Here is a 17,561-nt window from a genome sequence, read left to right as displayed (position 1 = left end):
TATAGAACATTTGTGTTATAAATAAGTTACAATATCTAGGAAAGCCTCAAGTATTTGGAAATTAAATAATATACTTCTAAATAACTGATGGATTAAAGAATAAAATATAAGCACATTAAATCTAAAGCAAGCAGAAAGAAGAATGAATAACAGTAAGAGCAAAAATCAATGAAACAAAACACATAAAAGAGAACATTAACAAAGCCAAAAAGAGATTCTTTGGAAAGATTTATAAAACTGATTAACAACATAAAACACAAATTACTAATATCAGGAATGAAAGAGGGGACCTCACTATAGATACCACAGACATCAATAGCATAAGGAAATATTATGTACAACTTTATATCAATAAATTTGACATTACACAATGAAACATATTTCTTGACACAAGATGAAATACAGTTCTGAATAACTGTAATAAGTATCAAAGAAATTTGTTATCAAAAACTTCCTTCAAAGAAAACCCCAGGTCTTGATTGTTTTACTGACAAATTCAATCCAACATTTAAGCAAGAAATCCTATCAATTTTACATAGATTCTTCAGAAAATATAGAAAAAATACTTCTTAATTCATTTTATAAGGCCAGCATTAACTCTGATATCAAAACCAAAGACAATCTAAGAAAGTGACAGATTGGTATACTGCATGGAACACAATCACAAAAGTCTTTAACACAATATCAGCAAACTGAATCTAGCAATATGCAAAAGTTATAATACATAATAATCAAGTTGGGTGTATTTCAGTAATTAAAAACATCTGAAAAATCAATTAATGCAATCACTAATGGAATAAAAAAGAAAAATTACGACAATCCTGAAAGCTGCAATATAAAAGCAGTTGACAATATTCAACAGTCATTTATAATACTCTTTAAAACTCTGCAAACCAGAAACAGGGACTTCCTCAATAAGATCAAGGGTATATAAGAGAAAACAATACCTAACATTATACTTAATAGTTTAAGACTGAATACCTTCCCCCTTCCCCTAAGATTGGGAACAAGGCAAGGATGTCCCACTTTCAACGTGCAATAAGGTACAAAAAAGAAATAGAAGGTTGGAAAGGAAAAAGTAAAACTGTCCCCATTCAAAAATGACTTGATTACGTAAAAATCCTGAGGAAAAAAACCAAAACAAAAACTACTAAGCCAATTCAGCAAGGTCACAAGACATAAATTCAATATCAGAAACCAACTGTATTTCTTTATACTCACAGAAAAAAATGGAAACTAAAACTAAGAAAAAAAAATCATAAAATACGTAGGAATAAACATAACCAAAGGTGTACACAACTTCTACATAAAACCTTTAAGATATTGCTGAAGAGATTAAAGAAGTCCTTAATAAATGGAGAAATACTATGATGTTCACGGATTGGAAAATTCAATATTGTTAAAATGTCAATTCTTCCCAATCAATCTTTAAACACAATCCTACAGGTACCTGGGTGGCTCAGTTGGTTAAGTGTTCGACTCTTAGCTTCAGATCAAGTCATGATCTTGTGGTTGTGGTCATGGGATTGAGTCCCAATTGGGCTCTGTGCTCAGGCGGAACCTGCTTGATTCTCTCTCCCTCTCCCTCCCACAGTCTCTCTCTTCCTCAATAATAAATAAAATCTTTAAAAAGCAAAATGAAACAATAACACAATCCTATTCATAACCTCAGCATTCTTTCTTCAAACAACTGACAAGCTGTAATTCTGAAATTCACAAAATGCAAATGACTTGAACTAGACAGAAAATTTAAAAGAACAGAAATTTGGGATGCCTGGTTAAGCCTCTGCCTTCGGCTCAGGTCATGATCCCAGGGTCCTGGGATCAAGTCCCGCATGGGGCTCCTTGCTCAGCTGGGAGCCTGCTTCTCCCTCTGCCTGCCACCCCCCCGCCTATGCTCTCTCTCTCTCTGATAAATAAATAAATGAAATCTTAAAAATAAATTAATTAAAAAATTAATCAATTTTAAAAGGAAATTTAAGATTTATACTAATCAGTTGAAGGCTAACTATAGCAAGACCACCAGCAAGATAATGTGGTTACTGCTGAAAGAATAGCCACCTCAATGAATGGAATACAGCAGTCCCCCCTTATCTGCGGTTTCACTTTCACCAGTTTCAGTTACCTGTGGTCAACCAAAGTCTGGAAGCAGATGATCATCTTTCTGACCAAATGTCACTTCGTTTCATCATGTAGGCATTTTATCATCTCGCATCATCACAAAAAGCATGAATACATACAATAAGATATTTTGAGAGAGAGACCACATTCACATAACTTTTATTACACTATATTGTTATCATTATTGTTTTATTAGTTATTGCTGTTAATCTCTTATTGTGCCTAATTTCTAAATTAAGCTTTATCATAAGTATGTATGTATAGCAAAAAAAACACAGTATAAGTAGGATTTGGTGCTATGCGTGGTTTCGGGCATCCATTGGGGGTCTTGGAACGTATCCTATGTGGATAAAAGAGATTTTATCTCTGTAGATTAGGGTGTTCTGAAATAGGCCCACACTTATATGGTCAAATGGTTTTTGATAAGGTATCAAAGCAATTCAATAGGGAGAGAAACAAATGCTGCTGGAACAACTGGATATTCACATATAAATTAGTGAAGCTCAACCCCTACCTCAAACCATATAAAAAAAATGTTCAAGACAGATCATAAACCCAGACATAAAATCTAACATTTCAAAGTTTATAGAAGAAAACACGCAGACTATCTTTGCTACCTGGGAAAAGGCAGACATTTCTTAAATCATCAGAAAAGGAAAAAAAAAAACTGGTAAAATGACATCACAATTAAAAACTTCTGTCATTAAGATACCATATAGGCAAGCCACAGACTGGGAGAAAATATTCACAAAACATGTCTAACAAAGGACTTGTACCCAGAATATCTAAAGAACTTTAACACTCAATAATAAAAAGACAAACAATCCAATAAAAGACAAAAGACTGGAAAAAAACTTCAGAAGTTAGATGAATGAACAATGAGTTCATGTAAAATTCCACCAACATCATTAGTCATTGGGGTAATTAAAAACCTAATGAGATACCACTACACAGAATGGCTAAAACTAAAAAAAACTGACATCAAATGTTGGTGAGGATATGGAACAAACAGAATTTTCATACATTACGGGTAGGAACAAAAAACCATTTTGAAGAAAGTTTCAGCAGTTTCTTAAGTTCAACATATACCTGCCCTTTGATTCAGCAATTCCACTCATAAGGATTATCCATGAAAAACTAAAGTCCAGAAAAAGACTTGTTTGCAAATAGTAACAGTAACTAATGTATCAGATAAGAATGTTCACTGTATTAGATTACTGCCAGAAAGGCCTATTTTAAGGGTATCTTAATATTCCTAAAATGTGTCATAAAAAGCTGAAGATTTTTAATAGTTCCAGATTTATGTTATTTGGCATATTAAACACATAGAATGGGCGCCTGGGTGGCTCAGTTGGTTGGGCAACTGCCTTTGGCTCAGGTCATGATCCTTAAGTCCAGGAATGGAATCCCACATTGGGCTCCCTGCTCAGCAGGGGGGGGGGGGGTCTGCTTCTCTCCCCCTCCCCCCTCTCGTGCTCTCTTCTCTCTTTCATTCTCTCAAATAAATAAATAAAATCTTAAAAAAAAACAACACACACAGAAGTATGGTTAAGTACAGGATAATAACACCTACTACTTTAGTATGCTGCATTTAAAATGATGTTGGCATAAACTGATATGATTTAGGGACACCTGGGTGGCTCAGCTGGGTAAGTGGCTTCAGCTCAGGTTGGGACCTCAAAGTCCTAGGATGGAGCCATGTGCTGGGGTCCACGCTCAGCCTGTTTATCCCTCTCCCTCTACATCCCCCTCCTGGCTCTTGCTTGCTCTCTCTCTCTTGCTCTCTCAAATGGATAAAGAAATAAAAAAAAAAATAAAACTTGATATGATTTATGAAAGAAAATTAGCACTTTCCATCCTTTAAATTTTTTTCACTAAAAAAATATAATTGTTAAAAAAAAAAAGGTGGGCGCCTAGGTGACTCAGTCCGTTAAGTGTCTGCCTTCAGCTCAGGTCATGATCAAGTGCTGCATTGAGCTCTCTGCTCAGTGGGGAGTCTGCTTCTTCCTCTAACCCCTCCCCCTGCTTGGGCTTGGGCTCACGCTCTTGCACGTGCGCGCTCTGTCTCTCTCTCTCTCTCTCTGAAAAAAAAAAATAAATAAAAACTAAAAAATCTTAAAAAAAAAAGCATAAAAAAAAGGTCAGAAACTTTACTCATGATAGCCTCAAACCGAAACAACTCAAATGTTCGTCAACAAGACAATGGATTATGGGCAATTATAAGTACATTCATACAATGGACTACTACTCAGCAATTAGAGTGGGACCAATTTCCGAAAATCATAACAACATGGATAAATCTGATAGACATTATGTGAGTAAAAGAAGCCAGGCACAAAAGAATGATTTCATTTTTATGAAGTTCTAGAACAGGCAAAAATAATCTACAGTGAAATTATCAGAATAGTGGTTACCTAGGGGCTGGAGCTACTCAGAGGGAAATTTCTAGTCAGATGGAAATGTTCGTATCTTGAAGGGATGTGAGTTACAAGGGGTTGACTATTGTCAGAAATGTATAATTAAGATTTGTGCCTTTTGAAATATGTAAATTTTCCCTTAAAAAAAACCCACAAAACTCAATTGGGTATCAAAAGGAAAATTTTAGACATTAAGTCTGAGTTTCCTTACCTGAAAGGATCAGCCCAGAGTATCTAGTCATAGTTCTAGTATTTCCTAACATCAAGACAAAGGCATACATATAAAGTTGATATTATACCCCATGCATGCCTATGTTCAATCCTGCAACAAACTGGCCAGAGTAATTAAAAATGATCACAGATCTCTAAAATAAGAATACAAGACTCATTTTAGACAACTACAGGAATCCAAACTATCTAGGAGATATCAACTGCCCACTCCCTGTCATTTTCCCAGGGCAAGGTGAGCAGTGCAGCCAAGGGAATTTCCAATATACTGAAGCTCACAGTGGTAACACATAGCACTGAAATTTTACTTCAAGGTATTTACCTTGAAAAATACTGACCCGTGTGTGAGTGTACAAAAGAGATGTGTACAAATATGTACAGGGTGTTCTTTGCAGCATAGTTCATTATGGGGAAAACACCCTAGAAGTTCCCCATTTCTAATTTCATTAACAGAGCAATGAAATAAATTATGGCCTGAACGTACTATGGAAACACAGCAGTTAAAAGAATGATGATTTATATATACTGACAGGGAAAGATCTCTAAGACAAATTGTTAAATGGAAAAAAGTCACAATTGCAATATACACAGTATACTTTCATTCGTGTAGCACATCATAATTAGAGGTAGTCAATATTTTTAAAACTAACACAGCATTGATTTCAATCTCTGGACTATTCACGGCAAAAAGAAACGGTCTTAAAATAGAACTCAGCTAAAAAGAGATCAAGTTTTCAAGTTTTTTTAAAGCCAAGAAACTAAACAAACTCTTCTCACTGGAAATAAGAGGTTCTTTCTTCCACATTAGAGCTTTATATTTCCACACAGAATAGAAATGAAATCACGTCTACCCCTCTGTCTGAGATATTAATCATGGCTCAGTAACTCATCTGAAGACTCAGTGTTTGGTTTAAAAACTCTTACCTATGTAAATATAATTCCTCAAGTGCTATATTTATACATTACCTCATTTTTCCTAACTGCTCTGTGAGGAAGGAAAAATAACCCAAAACCCCTAAAAAAATCACTGAAGAAACTTCTAATGTTCATCCACAGAGAGAGTGTGCATCTTTTCCAGACACAGGAGAATTACACCTCCTCACCCTGTTTTGCAGTTGGACAGAGGCCTTCAGATTAGTTCTGACTAAAGGGATGCGGGGGTGGTTGCTAATTCTGAGCTAGGGCAATTTATTTGCTGGGCAAGACTCTCCAGCTCTACTCTTCCCCTGCTGTGCTGAACCCTAAAAAGCATTAAGTTTATGAAGACGTAATATGGTGTTAAGTAACTAATCAGAGTAGAACCCTCCACTCATTGCCCTCACTGATCCAAACGGGTCACACGGTCTGAGTAAAACATGTATTTTAGGTAGTTCAAGTCTTCAAGACTGTAGGGTGGTTTGTTATTCTCAGCATAACATCATCTATCATGACTAGCAGAGTCAAAGTTAAGGAAAAAAGTTAAACCTGAGTGAAACCATTTAATAGTTTATTATATAATAAAGCATCATAAAGCATTATCTGGAAACATATGCTAAGAATATTCCTGATAGCAGCATAACTCCCCAACCATAACTGCTAGTATCTGTAACATTCATGCAATAAGTTTTTAAATTATTAGTTAAGGGGTGCCTGGGTGGCGCAGTCAATTAAGCGTCTGACTCTTGGTTTCTGCTCAGGTCGTGATCTCAGGGTCATGAGATCGAGCCCTGCGTCAGGCTCCGTGCACAGAGGGGAGTCTGCTTGAGATTCTCTCTCCCTCTGCCCTTCCACCCCTGGTCTCAAATAAATAAAGAAATCTTAAAAACAAATAAATAAATAGTTAGTTAGTTACAAAAAAAAACGTTGTCGGGGCACCTGGCTGGCTCAGTTGGAAGAGCATGTGACCCGATCTCAGGTTCATGGGTTTGAGCTACACCTACATCGGATGTGGAGATTACGTAAATAAATAAAACTCTAATAAAAAAAGTTCTCAATCTAACTATACAAAGAAATCAGTGAAATTAAACCTAAGTTCTTTACATCTATCAGAACTGTTAAACTCAAAATTTATACCACACTAAAGTATGATTTCATATTCTACTAATATTTTATTCTTCTTAATGGTTATGAAATGGTAAATAGTTATGATCAAAACCAATACTAAGATTACTGTCCCTAGTAACAACCATCTCTATTTAGAAAGGAATAACAAGTGTTAAATTTGACTACACTTTTCCTAATAGAAAACTAAGTATAGACAAATATAAATATTAGCCTACTGCATGAAAACAGATAGCTTTTTCTGGTATCACAGAGGCTTTAGCAAGATAATTTGTGACCTACACAAGTTTAGAAACTATGAACAAATAACTCTCTAGAGAAAGACTAACTTAAGTCCTTTCACAAATCCCTTTCCTAAGTACCACACATAAACTCCTGAATATCATTTTTTCTAGTTCAAGAAAACCTCTATCCTATAGACAAGAATCACTTTTATCCTTGAAGGATCTAGTTTAGAAACTCCTCTAGAATTTCAATAACCATATTTCATCTTTCCAAATGATAGGCTCTATGTCATTTTACCAGGAATACATGAGACATGGGAATAACAGGAGACAATCATCCCCAGGACCTCGGCATGGACATTTACTAAGAGTTTACCATGTGCTAAGAATCATGGAAAGCAATATACAATGGATCTCATTTACTTTCTCAACAACTGTATAATTAAAGAATCTGGCTGGCTTTCGTTCCATGGTTCCTGCAGGGAACTCTAAATCCTTACAATTTCCTGTGTGATAGGAATATCTTTGTTATTCATGCTGCCCCCTCCACATGATAGTGTATGCTAATGAATGAGGCAGAGTGGGGATTGGCCATATAAGAAAGACAAACCCGTGATTGGAGGGTTGGGGCTTTCAGCCACATATTAGCCCTACCTCTGGGAAGGGAAGTGGAGCTAGATATTAAGCCCGTGGGCAATGATTCAGTTAGTCATGCCTACATAATAAAACCCCAATAAAAACTCTGGACACCAAAGCCAGGATGAGAGTCCCTAGTTGCCAAATACTGTGTGTACTGTCATGCATTAATGTGCCAGAAAGATAATGTGTCCCTGAGGACAAGACAAGCTTTGCATTTGGAAATCTTCCTATGTATCTCTCTGATTCTGATCTGTATCCTTTTGCTGTGATAAAACTTTAATCATAACTACAGCATTTTCCTCAGTTCTGGGAGTTGTTCTAATGAATTACGTACCCATGGCAGTCTGTGGAGATACCTGAAACTTGCCGCCAGCTGATCAGAATTGCCTCTGAGAATCACTAAACTTGCAGCTGTATCTTGGACAGTCTTGAAGGACAGTACCCTTAACCTGCAGTGTGGCCAACTTCAGGTAACAGCAAAGTTTAAAAATATCTGTTAAGAGTGTAGTCCAAGCTTAGGACCTACCAGACCCTTTACAGATTAAATTTTTCTCTCCTATCCCAGAGAGAAAGACTTCTGTTCTTTCATGTGAGATTCTCACCAAACACTGATTTCTTTCCTCTACAGCTCAGGTAATTGGCCAATCTGCCTCCTCCTTCTGGCTGCCACACACCGTTCTGTTCTTCCTGGTTTCTTCTTCCCATAAGGTGGGCTAGAAGACAGGTTTTCCAAACTTTCCCATTATCTCCACTGCAGTTTCTGTTGTTTGCCCCCCCACCCTGCCTCTCTTCCTCAAACTAGCACATAATCTCTCTTTTTTTTTTAAGATTTTATGTATTTGGGGGCGCCTGGGTGGCTCAGTCGTTAAGCATCTGCCTTCAGCTCAGGGTGTGATCCTGGTATTCCAGAATCGAGCCCCACATCAGGCTCTTCTGCTGGGAGCCTGCTTCTTCCTCTCCCACTCTGCCTGCTTGTGTTCCCTCTCTCGCTGGCTGTCTCTCTCTCTATCAAATAAATAAATAAAATCTTTAAAAAAAAAAAAGATTTTATGTATTTGTCAGAAGAGAGACAGCAAGCTCAAGCAGGGGGAGTGGCAGGCAGAGGGAGAAGCAGTTTTCACACCAAGCAAGGAAGTCAATGTGGGACTCCATCACAGGACCCTGGGATCATGACCCAAGCGAAAGGTAGACACTTAACCAACTGACCCACCAAGGCGTCCCCATCTAGTTTTCATTTTATAGGTTTTTACTACTGGTCATTAAAAGAGAAATAAATGTATGCATCCTTTGACACAGAAATTTTACTTAAAGGAATGTATCCTGTGAACCTACTTCTATATGTACACAAAGACATACGAAGATATTCAGTGCAGTATTATTTATAATACTGGAAACCACCTAAATGTCTCTAAATGTCTATTAATAGAAGGCTAGTAAGTAAAGGATAGACTATCCTACAATAGAATAATCAGCCATTAAAAGCATAAGACAAAGTCAGCACACATACTCTCTCTCTAATGTTATGTAACATTTTAAGAACAAATTTTAAATGATATAAGCAAGGTGAAAACAGTTTAAGTGACATGCTAGCATTTACTAAATAAAATATAAATGCTTGCAAATGCATAGGATATATGGAAGAATACACAAGAAACTACTAACGGTGGTCACTTCTGGATAAGGAAACAGGGAAATTAAGGGGTGGAGAAGGAAGGTTATTTTTCATGGCGTACACTTGTGTACCTTCTGAACGATATAACCAAACGCATGTTTTGCCTGTTAGGTTTTTAATTTCAAAAAAGCAGTAGCTGAGGCTGTTCTTTGTGTTCTTTGTCCTTAATATACCCTCATGACTCTCTTTAGATGATGTCAACAAAGTAATTTTCTCCTCACAACATGAGGCATTCCCCCTACCCATTGTGCCTTCCTTTCCATTGATTACATACATCCTCTTAATACACAGAATATCCAGAAGAGGGATGATGGATTAACCTGAACCTCTGGACTACAGTGAAATGGACTTGTATCTCAGAGAAACTGACGTACCCTGGTTCAAACTTGACCACATGTAATACTGAAAAAAATCTACTAAGATCATCACTGACTTGGGTTTCACCTACAAATCCTTTACGCAGACCTAACCTTCCAATACAGGTACCTTTTCAGTACAACATTTTCACTGAAGGTATAAATATATTCCTCCTCCTCCATCCCACTCCAAACTCCTCCAAACTTCCAAAAGCCTATTCCACGGTCACTTTTGAAGATAAGAGTCTTCTTACTTCCTCTTCTTCTAGTAATGGAAGATCCCAGAACTCTGTCAATTTAATCAAGGCCTCCGTATAAAGCATTCAAACCTGTACCCAAACTCTTCTCCCCTGGGATGGACCCACATGGACACATATGAATTCCTGGGACTAACAAAATTCCTGAATACTGTGCCTATGGTTAAAAGATAAATAAGGTGGCAATAAATTCATAAGAGAGATTAATGTGCTGTGTACCTGTAGCACCAGCTGTCCTATTAATTAGTTGGCTGGGTATAAGAATGAATATTCGAAGTTATAAAATCTAAAATGGGAGGGATTTTCCATACATAATCATGAAAAACATCTCCCAAAGTAGCTGGCTTACAAGAAATATGATATTGCCACCGGACAGGTATGGAAATGGGCAAAAAATAGGAATACTCAAGCAATTTAACTAAGGTAGGAACAGCAAAATATCTCTAAAACTGTCCTCTGTACTTTGAACAATGTGACAGACATTTCCTCAACAAATATTTGCTGAGCACCTAACATGTATGAGGCTATTCTAAGTGCCAAACATCTGCAAAGGGGAAAAAGAAGCTTATAGACTAGTCTAATTGGGGATAATGAGGGAGAAAGGGATTCAGGCCAAGTTCACAATATTGTCACCAAAAGCTCTTTCTCCAGCCCAAATATTTTTATTTAATATTCTTCGCAGGTACTTTGTAGTACAGAAGTACTAAATGTAACTTGATTTTCCACTTAGGGACCAAGTGTTAGTGTGTAGTTCCCAGATTTCTGAGTTTCAGGGACGAGTAGAATGACCACAGAGAGGATTGATTTTTTTTCTAAAAACATTAAGAAACAAAACTAGTTCATTGTCATCATTCCATATACTAATATTTTAACAACAAAGAACACCTCTCAGAATTTAGAAGCTAGACAGATTTAGTTTCAACAGAACATTTTTCCTATTTTTTCCTCTCCTTTTACTGAATATGAATGAAAAATTTCTGAGAGACCAATATATGAGAATCAATGAAAGGTAAAATGAAAAGATAATGGACTTTAGAATCTGAGAGCCCGGGTTTCAATTTTTATGACTGCAGGTAAGTCACTTAACAACTTTGAGCCTCAGTCTCCTCAGGGGTATTATCTCAGAAGTCTGTAGACGGATTAAACATGATTTCATATTAAGCTCTCAGCATTAAATGTGGTGCCTAGAAGGTGCTCAACAAACATAAGGCACTTTCTTCGTTAAAAGAAATACTGGGACTTACACTTCTGGTTACAGCAGAGTAACTGGTACTCAACCAGCCTTCCACTCTACACAGCCATAAAACTAGATGAATACATAAGGCTCTTTCACTGAGGAGGTAAATTCCCACCTGTGACACAGTGAGCTAGAATCTAAGCAGTGCAGAAAGGTCCCACTGAGCTGAGACTAGATCAAATTTGGGGGCAGGTAAAAGAGCTAGAAGCCTTGGGTCAGGGCACCACAGCGGGAATGTATGCAGAATGGGAGGGGCCAGGAAAGGACAGAAGTCTATGTGGAGGTCACCTACGGATGAGTTCTTGGCTGAGGGTTGGGCTGCACACACAGAGGATGACACTCTCCAAGAGTGCCACAGAGATACCTCAAGTCCAGCAAACACTGCTAGAAGAGTCTGGACTTCCTGTCAAGGCAGACATCCAGGTGATTCAACACAAAAGCTGTGACCATGTGTCTTAAAGACTTCTTTTAGATCTGCCCTAACGTGGGGTGGAGGAAGGCTACCAGGACCCAGCATAGGGTGTGGAGCCCAAATGGGACAAGGCAGTGGTGAAGGCAGCGAAAAATGGTTGTATATAAGTAAATGATCAAATTAGTAAGTATTTTTAGGATAATGAGAATCAGATTCATCAGGGAAGGAAGTTACAAATATGCCAAGGGAAAAACCAAGAGAGAAGCCTGTGGCACTAGATTGGAACTGGAGAGATTACTGTAAATGCATGATTTTCAATACTTCTTTCAATATGTATCTATAGGCATATATACACTACAGATCCACTGAGAGGGCCTGGGATTAGTGACATACAAACAGAAACAAGCACACCTAGTATCTTATTTCTTAACACTAATGACTACTGAAAAGGAACCAGACTCCTTAAAGAAATGACTGATTTCAGGTCTGGGGCAGGAGAAAGTCGAAGCTGTGTCCTAAACATCTTGTGTTAGAACAAGGAAGTGTTCAAAGAATGATGAGGACATGAAAAGAACAAAGAATACAGCTTGAAGGGCATCCCATTGGTCAAATCTAGAACTATTTGAACACGATAATGGGCTTCCATGAATACATACTGAGATAAATACATGAATAAAATGAATGTCTGATAAGAAATGGGATATTTAATAGCTTAGAGTACCTCCCCACAAAATACTTATTGATTACAAAGGGTAAGAGAGTAACTTCACAGTAGAGAAGTCTTGTAGACACCCCCTTAATCAAGTGACCAAAATTAACACCACCAGTTATCAAACAAATCAAAATCACATGCTTCTTTTTTTTTTTTTTTTTAAAGATTTTATTTATTTATTTGACAGAGATAGAGACAGCCAGCAAGAGAGGGAACACAAGCAGGGGGAGTGGGAGAGGAAGAAGCAGGCTCACAGCAGAGGAGCCTGATGTGGGGCTCGATCCCATAACGCCGGGATCACGCCCTGAGCCGAAGGCAGATGCTTAACCGCTGTGCCACCCAGGCGCCCCCAAAATCACATGCTTCTTGATAGGCTAAAATAAGAATGAGAACATGTGATTTCTGTGATATTCCTGTGAAAGATGCAAGCTGACTCCAGTCTTATGAGTGGGTCAGACAAACCCAAATGGACGTTTAAAAAATAAGTGGCTTGTAATATTTAAAAGTACCAAGAGCATAGAAGTAAAAAAACCCAAAACCAAACCAAACCAAACCAACAAAAAACCCCGAGAAAACATTCCAGATTGAAGATTAAAAGATATGACATTCAAATACATGTGTTGGAAATGGACCTTTTTGCTACCAAAGACATTACTGGAAGAAGTGGATCTCAGTTTCCTCATCTGTACATCGTGACGTTAAACTAAATCTACTGCTTCAAACATCAACAGAAAACTCAAAGAAGTTTTTATATAGACGAACAAAAAACTAAATCTAACAGTATTTCAAAATATAAAAAGATCTCCACTGGTATTCTAACATGCTTATAAAGAAAGACTACCATAGATACTTATAGGCCTTAACCAAAATTGAACTTATTAAGTTTAAGTCTTATAGGAAAAAGTGTTAAGGAAAAGAAATGTTACATAATGTCTCTATAGATAGTACACCCAGGCAATGGAATATTATCTAGCTATATCAGCTGATATGGATAGAAGTCAAGATTTTGTTAAACAGAGAAAGGAAAATTTAGCCCAGAATATATAACACATACTCCCTTTTGTATGTATGCTTGCATATATGTATAAGATAGCCATATATGGGCCTGAATATGCATAAAAAATTTCTGGAAGGATACATAAGCAACTGTTGACAATGACTAGTTCTGTGAAATAGGAATAGATGGGTTTTAAAGGAGACAGGGCAGCTTCCTCTCCATCTTCTGCCCTTGTACACTCAATTCTCAACATTAAAAAAAAAAAAATCACTAACTAGAAAACCATCAAGAAAAGCAAAGAAGTGATTATTATGAGAGTCAGGGTAGCAGTTAAATAGAGGGAAGGAAGAAAGCATCTGTGGTTTTCTGGAATGCTGATGTTCTATTTCTTGACCTGGAAAATAATTACATGAATATTTGTTTCATGATTATTTAATAAACCATATATATTTGTTGTGTAGACTTAATATGTATGTATTTCATAATTTTAAAACAAAAACAAGGTTTCAGGAAAAAAAAGTAAAAACAAGAGCCTTTTAGAAAGAAAATTATAATATTTTACCTGCAAGAGTATGTAGGCTCTCCTACTTTAAAAACACGACCACAAAGATGAGAAGGTTTGTTTGCTTGTTCAAGTTTTGGAAATCCAAATGCAGGATCTTCACCACAAAGGTACCACTCCATTGGTCCCAACAAAACATGCTGTGCCAGCATGTCCTCCTTCTGTGGAAAAGGGTTGGGACCCCTGCAGTAGATTTTGGGTACATAGTGGGCTAAATGCTGGTATACTTCTCTAGTGAGGTCAGTTGCTTGCAGCCATTTCTTTAAAAAAAAAAAAGAAAGAAAGAAAGAAAGAAAGAAAGAAAGAAAAAAGAAAAATTAGGTTTAAACAATGTCCAACTGCTAATTTGGATAAACCTACTATATATTCTTTTAGGTACAAAAACAATGTTAAGAGAGTCATATAAACTATTTTGTTGACATCACTCACAACTCTAAGTTTTCTTTCCAAAAAGGGTAAAATTCATTTAGAACTTTATTAAAATGCCAAGTATTTCAGAATTCTACTTTAAAGTGAAATGATCTGTCTCCTCAAAATTACTCTTGAAGCAAGCTTCTGTAGGCAGTTACAGGAAAATGACCACAACAAATCATCATATAAGACACCAGTTTTATTATGCCCATCTGACTTCCTTTCTAATGCTTTGCTCAAATGATACACAGATTGTGTATTTGTATTCTCATGTCAGTTTGCTGACAGGAAGAATATGCAGTGAACATGAACAGCCTTACACTATGCCTACTTACACTTACAAATGATATACCAGTCTCTTATGAATGGGACTCTACAAAAGACTTTATCAATTATGCCTTCTTTCCCTGATGAACCTCTCTGTAAATCCTTTCTCCTTTGCTCTCCCTGCTCAAAAACAAATGCCATTTTTCTGCACCAAACTTTTATGTCCAACTACCTGTGGTAATTAATCTCCTTTCAACTGAACTGGAGCTGAGGTTAATGAGATGACTTTTGGAAAGCCCCCAGGGATGGAGACCTGGTTGCCAGGGGAACAAAGCATGTGATAAGAAGGTTGGAAATAACAGCCTCCACCCCCAACCTCAGGGAAGGGAGAGGCGCTGGCGGTTGAGCTAATCATTAATGGCCAATGATTTATTTAATTATGCTTACATAATGAAGCTTCCATAAAAATTTCTATGTTGGGGCTCAAAGAGCTTCTGGAATGGTGAACACAGAAGTGCTGGTGCACCTAGATACAGCATGGAAGCTCTGCACCCCTTCCCACATACCTTGCTCTATGCATCTCTTCCGTCTGCTGTCTTGAGTTCTATCATTTTACAATAAACCACTAATCTAGTAAATAAACCATTTCCCTGAATTCTGTGAACCATTCTAGCAAATTATTGAACCCGAAGAGGGGGTCAGGGGAACTCTCGATTTGTAGCCAAGTCAGACAGAAGTTCTAGGTAACCTGAGGACCTGCTGCTTCTGGTTGGCATCTTAAGTAGTGAGTAGTAGTCAGTCTTGTGGGACTGAGCCCTTAATCTGTGGGATCTGATGCTAACTCCAGGTATATGGTGTCAGAATTGTACTGAATTGTAAGACACCTACTTGGGTGTCTGTAGGGAATTAGGGAATTGCTTGGTATGGGAAAAACCTCACATATTTGGTGGCCACAAGTATTGGTTAAGTATAGAGAGAAAAAGAAGTTTCTCGTGATTCAAACACCAACTCAATAGGTCTAAAACTGAACTTATGATCTCCACTAACCCTCCTCAAAAACCTATTTTCTCCCCTTCCTTATTTTAGAGACCAGCATCTAACTACGTACCCAAACCAGAAAAACCTAAAATCCTTATTCCTCAACCCAACATCCAATTAATCACGTCTTGTCTATTAGGCAAATAATCTGTTGACTTTATCCATTTCTTTCTCTTCATCTCTACAGGCACCATCCCCACTACTCTGGTCCAAAACCCCTACTCCTATCTTTCTCCAAAATTAGTGAAAAAATGTCCTAACTGGGCATCCCTGCTGATCTTGCCCTTGTACAGTCCATTTTCCAACCTCACTACCAGAGTTATTCTTGCAAAATGTCGTATCATTCAGCTTCCCCTTGTATTTAGGATCAAGTCAAGTCCCCTGACATGGTCTATAAGGTCCTTTGCCTCTGTCATACTTAGCTCCCTCCTCCTGACCGGTAGTGCTCTTCTCTCTGCTTTACCGCCTATTTTCTACTCATTCTTCAGAACTTCCAGTATGTTTCACTTTCTCTAAGATGCCTGCTCAGCCCATTCCTCACTCCCACCACCTGTTCCCACTTCCCCTAGGTCTAAAACAGAACTCAGCCCCGTGGGCATTTAGTAAATCTGTTAAATGAATGACAATAAATATGCTTATACTACCCACTGTCATATAACACTGATATTGCAGGAAGATGCTCCTTGTGGCTTTAATGGAAGCCGAGATAATAGATCCAGGCCTGCAGTCTCTACAACCCAAACCAAATAAGCCCTAATGAGGCATCCTTCAAACCACCTCCTTTCTTTTCCTTTTTTATCTCCTTATATCTTAAGTCTTTTCCCTGTATTGTCATTTATCCCTGTCAATTCTATCTGTATGTTTAATTGTCCCCCATACGGCTTTGTGTAATTGCAACTTATTTTGGCTCTAAACCAGGTAAAAATTTAAAATCAGAATACATGAAAGGACTCACTTGTACAAAGATGCAGTTAACAGAACTGCTAATTTATAAGTCAAATATTTACCTATGGATTACAACCAAAGTTCACATTACATCCTTGTTAAAGAGTTTACGTTCTAGTAATGTCTAAAACGGTAAGACAACAGTATAAGGTCTTCATTTTAACTCTTACTTGTACAGTCTTCACCCACTTCCTTCCTTCTAAAAATAACAATATGTAGAGTGAGATTTTAAATATTCCTGAGGTGGCATATATTAACTTTCTAGTCGACCTCACATTTTCATGTGTACTAAAAATGTAAAAATCTTGTTCGTAAATTACATGGCTGAACCGAAGCTTCTTAGAGAGCAGAGTGAAATAGTTTTCACCCCTGAAAAGAAACTATCTTTTTCAAATGTTACCAATTTAGTTTTTTGCTTTATGCAAGTAGGAAGAGACTACATTACTCTTAAAACGAGCACTTCTTGGGAGATAATCCCATAGGATTAAGGATTAGCTCCCTCTAGAGAAGTGATTTGTAATCAAAATCACACAGACACATATTAAATTCAGCAATTATAAAGGATGAGTTAAAAAAAATAGTCAATAGTAAAAGGCAAAGAGTCACCAACAATAAGCAACCTAAAATCTAATTCTCTGAGCTAAAAAATACTTTTTTGGCTACATCTAAGGATAAATGTCTAGTTTTTCACCCATTGTCAGAAATCCTATCTCAAAATATGAATGAAGATAGTCAAATCAACCTAAGTAACTTGTTTCTGGATAAAAAATTAAGCTTTACGATTCAAAGAATTCATTCCTATGGTCCTAGAAAGTTATACTTCAGGCAATGTTAATTTACAACACATTTAAAGGTTTTATTTTAAGAATAATTTTTGTTTTTCTTATACCTTATGTTCCCATTTTTCTTGAGAAAAACCACTTTTGCAGGATTTTAATCCAGGGAGAATAAAAGGTGAGTACTTTCTAAAAGAAATTACGTGTTTTGTGGTCAAATATGTTCATAGATTTTTTTTTTTTTTTTAAA

General features: G+C 37.1%; 1 protein-coding gene across 9 annotated transcripts in view; it reads right to left on the bottom strand.

Annotated features, from left to right (window-relative positions):
* UBR2 (ubiquitin protein ligase E3 component n-recognin 2) overlaps positions 1-17,561 on the bottom strand; it is a 125,268-nt gene that overhangs the window by 101,574 nt on the left and 6,133 nt on the right. For all 9 annotated transcript variants that reach the window (XR_004622065.1, XR_004622064.1, XM_034648003.1 and 6 more), the window contains exon 2: positions 13,875-14,134. Coding sequence is in view for 7 of the 9 variants with exons in the window: in XM_034648003.1 (XP_034503894.1) it covers positions 13,875-14,134 (260 nt within the window). In the remaining 2 variants the exon portion in view is untranslated. The remainder of the gene's footprint in view (positions 1-13,874; positions 14,135-17,561) is intronic.

Source organism: Ailuropoda melanoleuca, chromosome 19 (genome assembly GCF_002007445.2).
Source record: "Ailuropoda melanoleuca isolate Jingjing chromosome 19, ASM200744v2, whole genome shotgun sequence".
Classification (NCBI taxonomy): Eukaryota; Metazoa; Chordata; class Mammalia; order Carnivora; family Ursidae; genus Ailuropoda; species Ailuropoda melanoleuca.
This window is presented reverse-complemented; position numbering and strand designations above follow the sequence as displayed.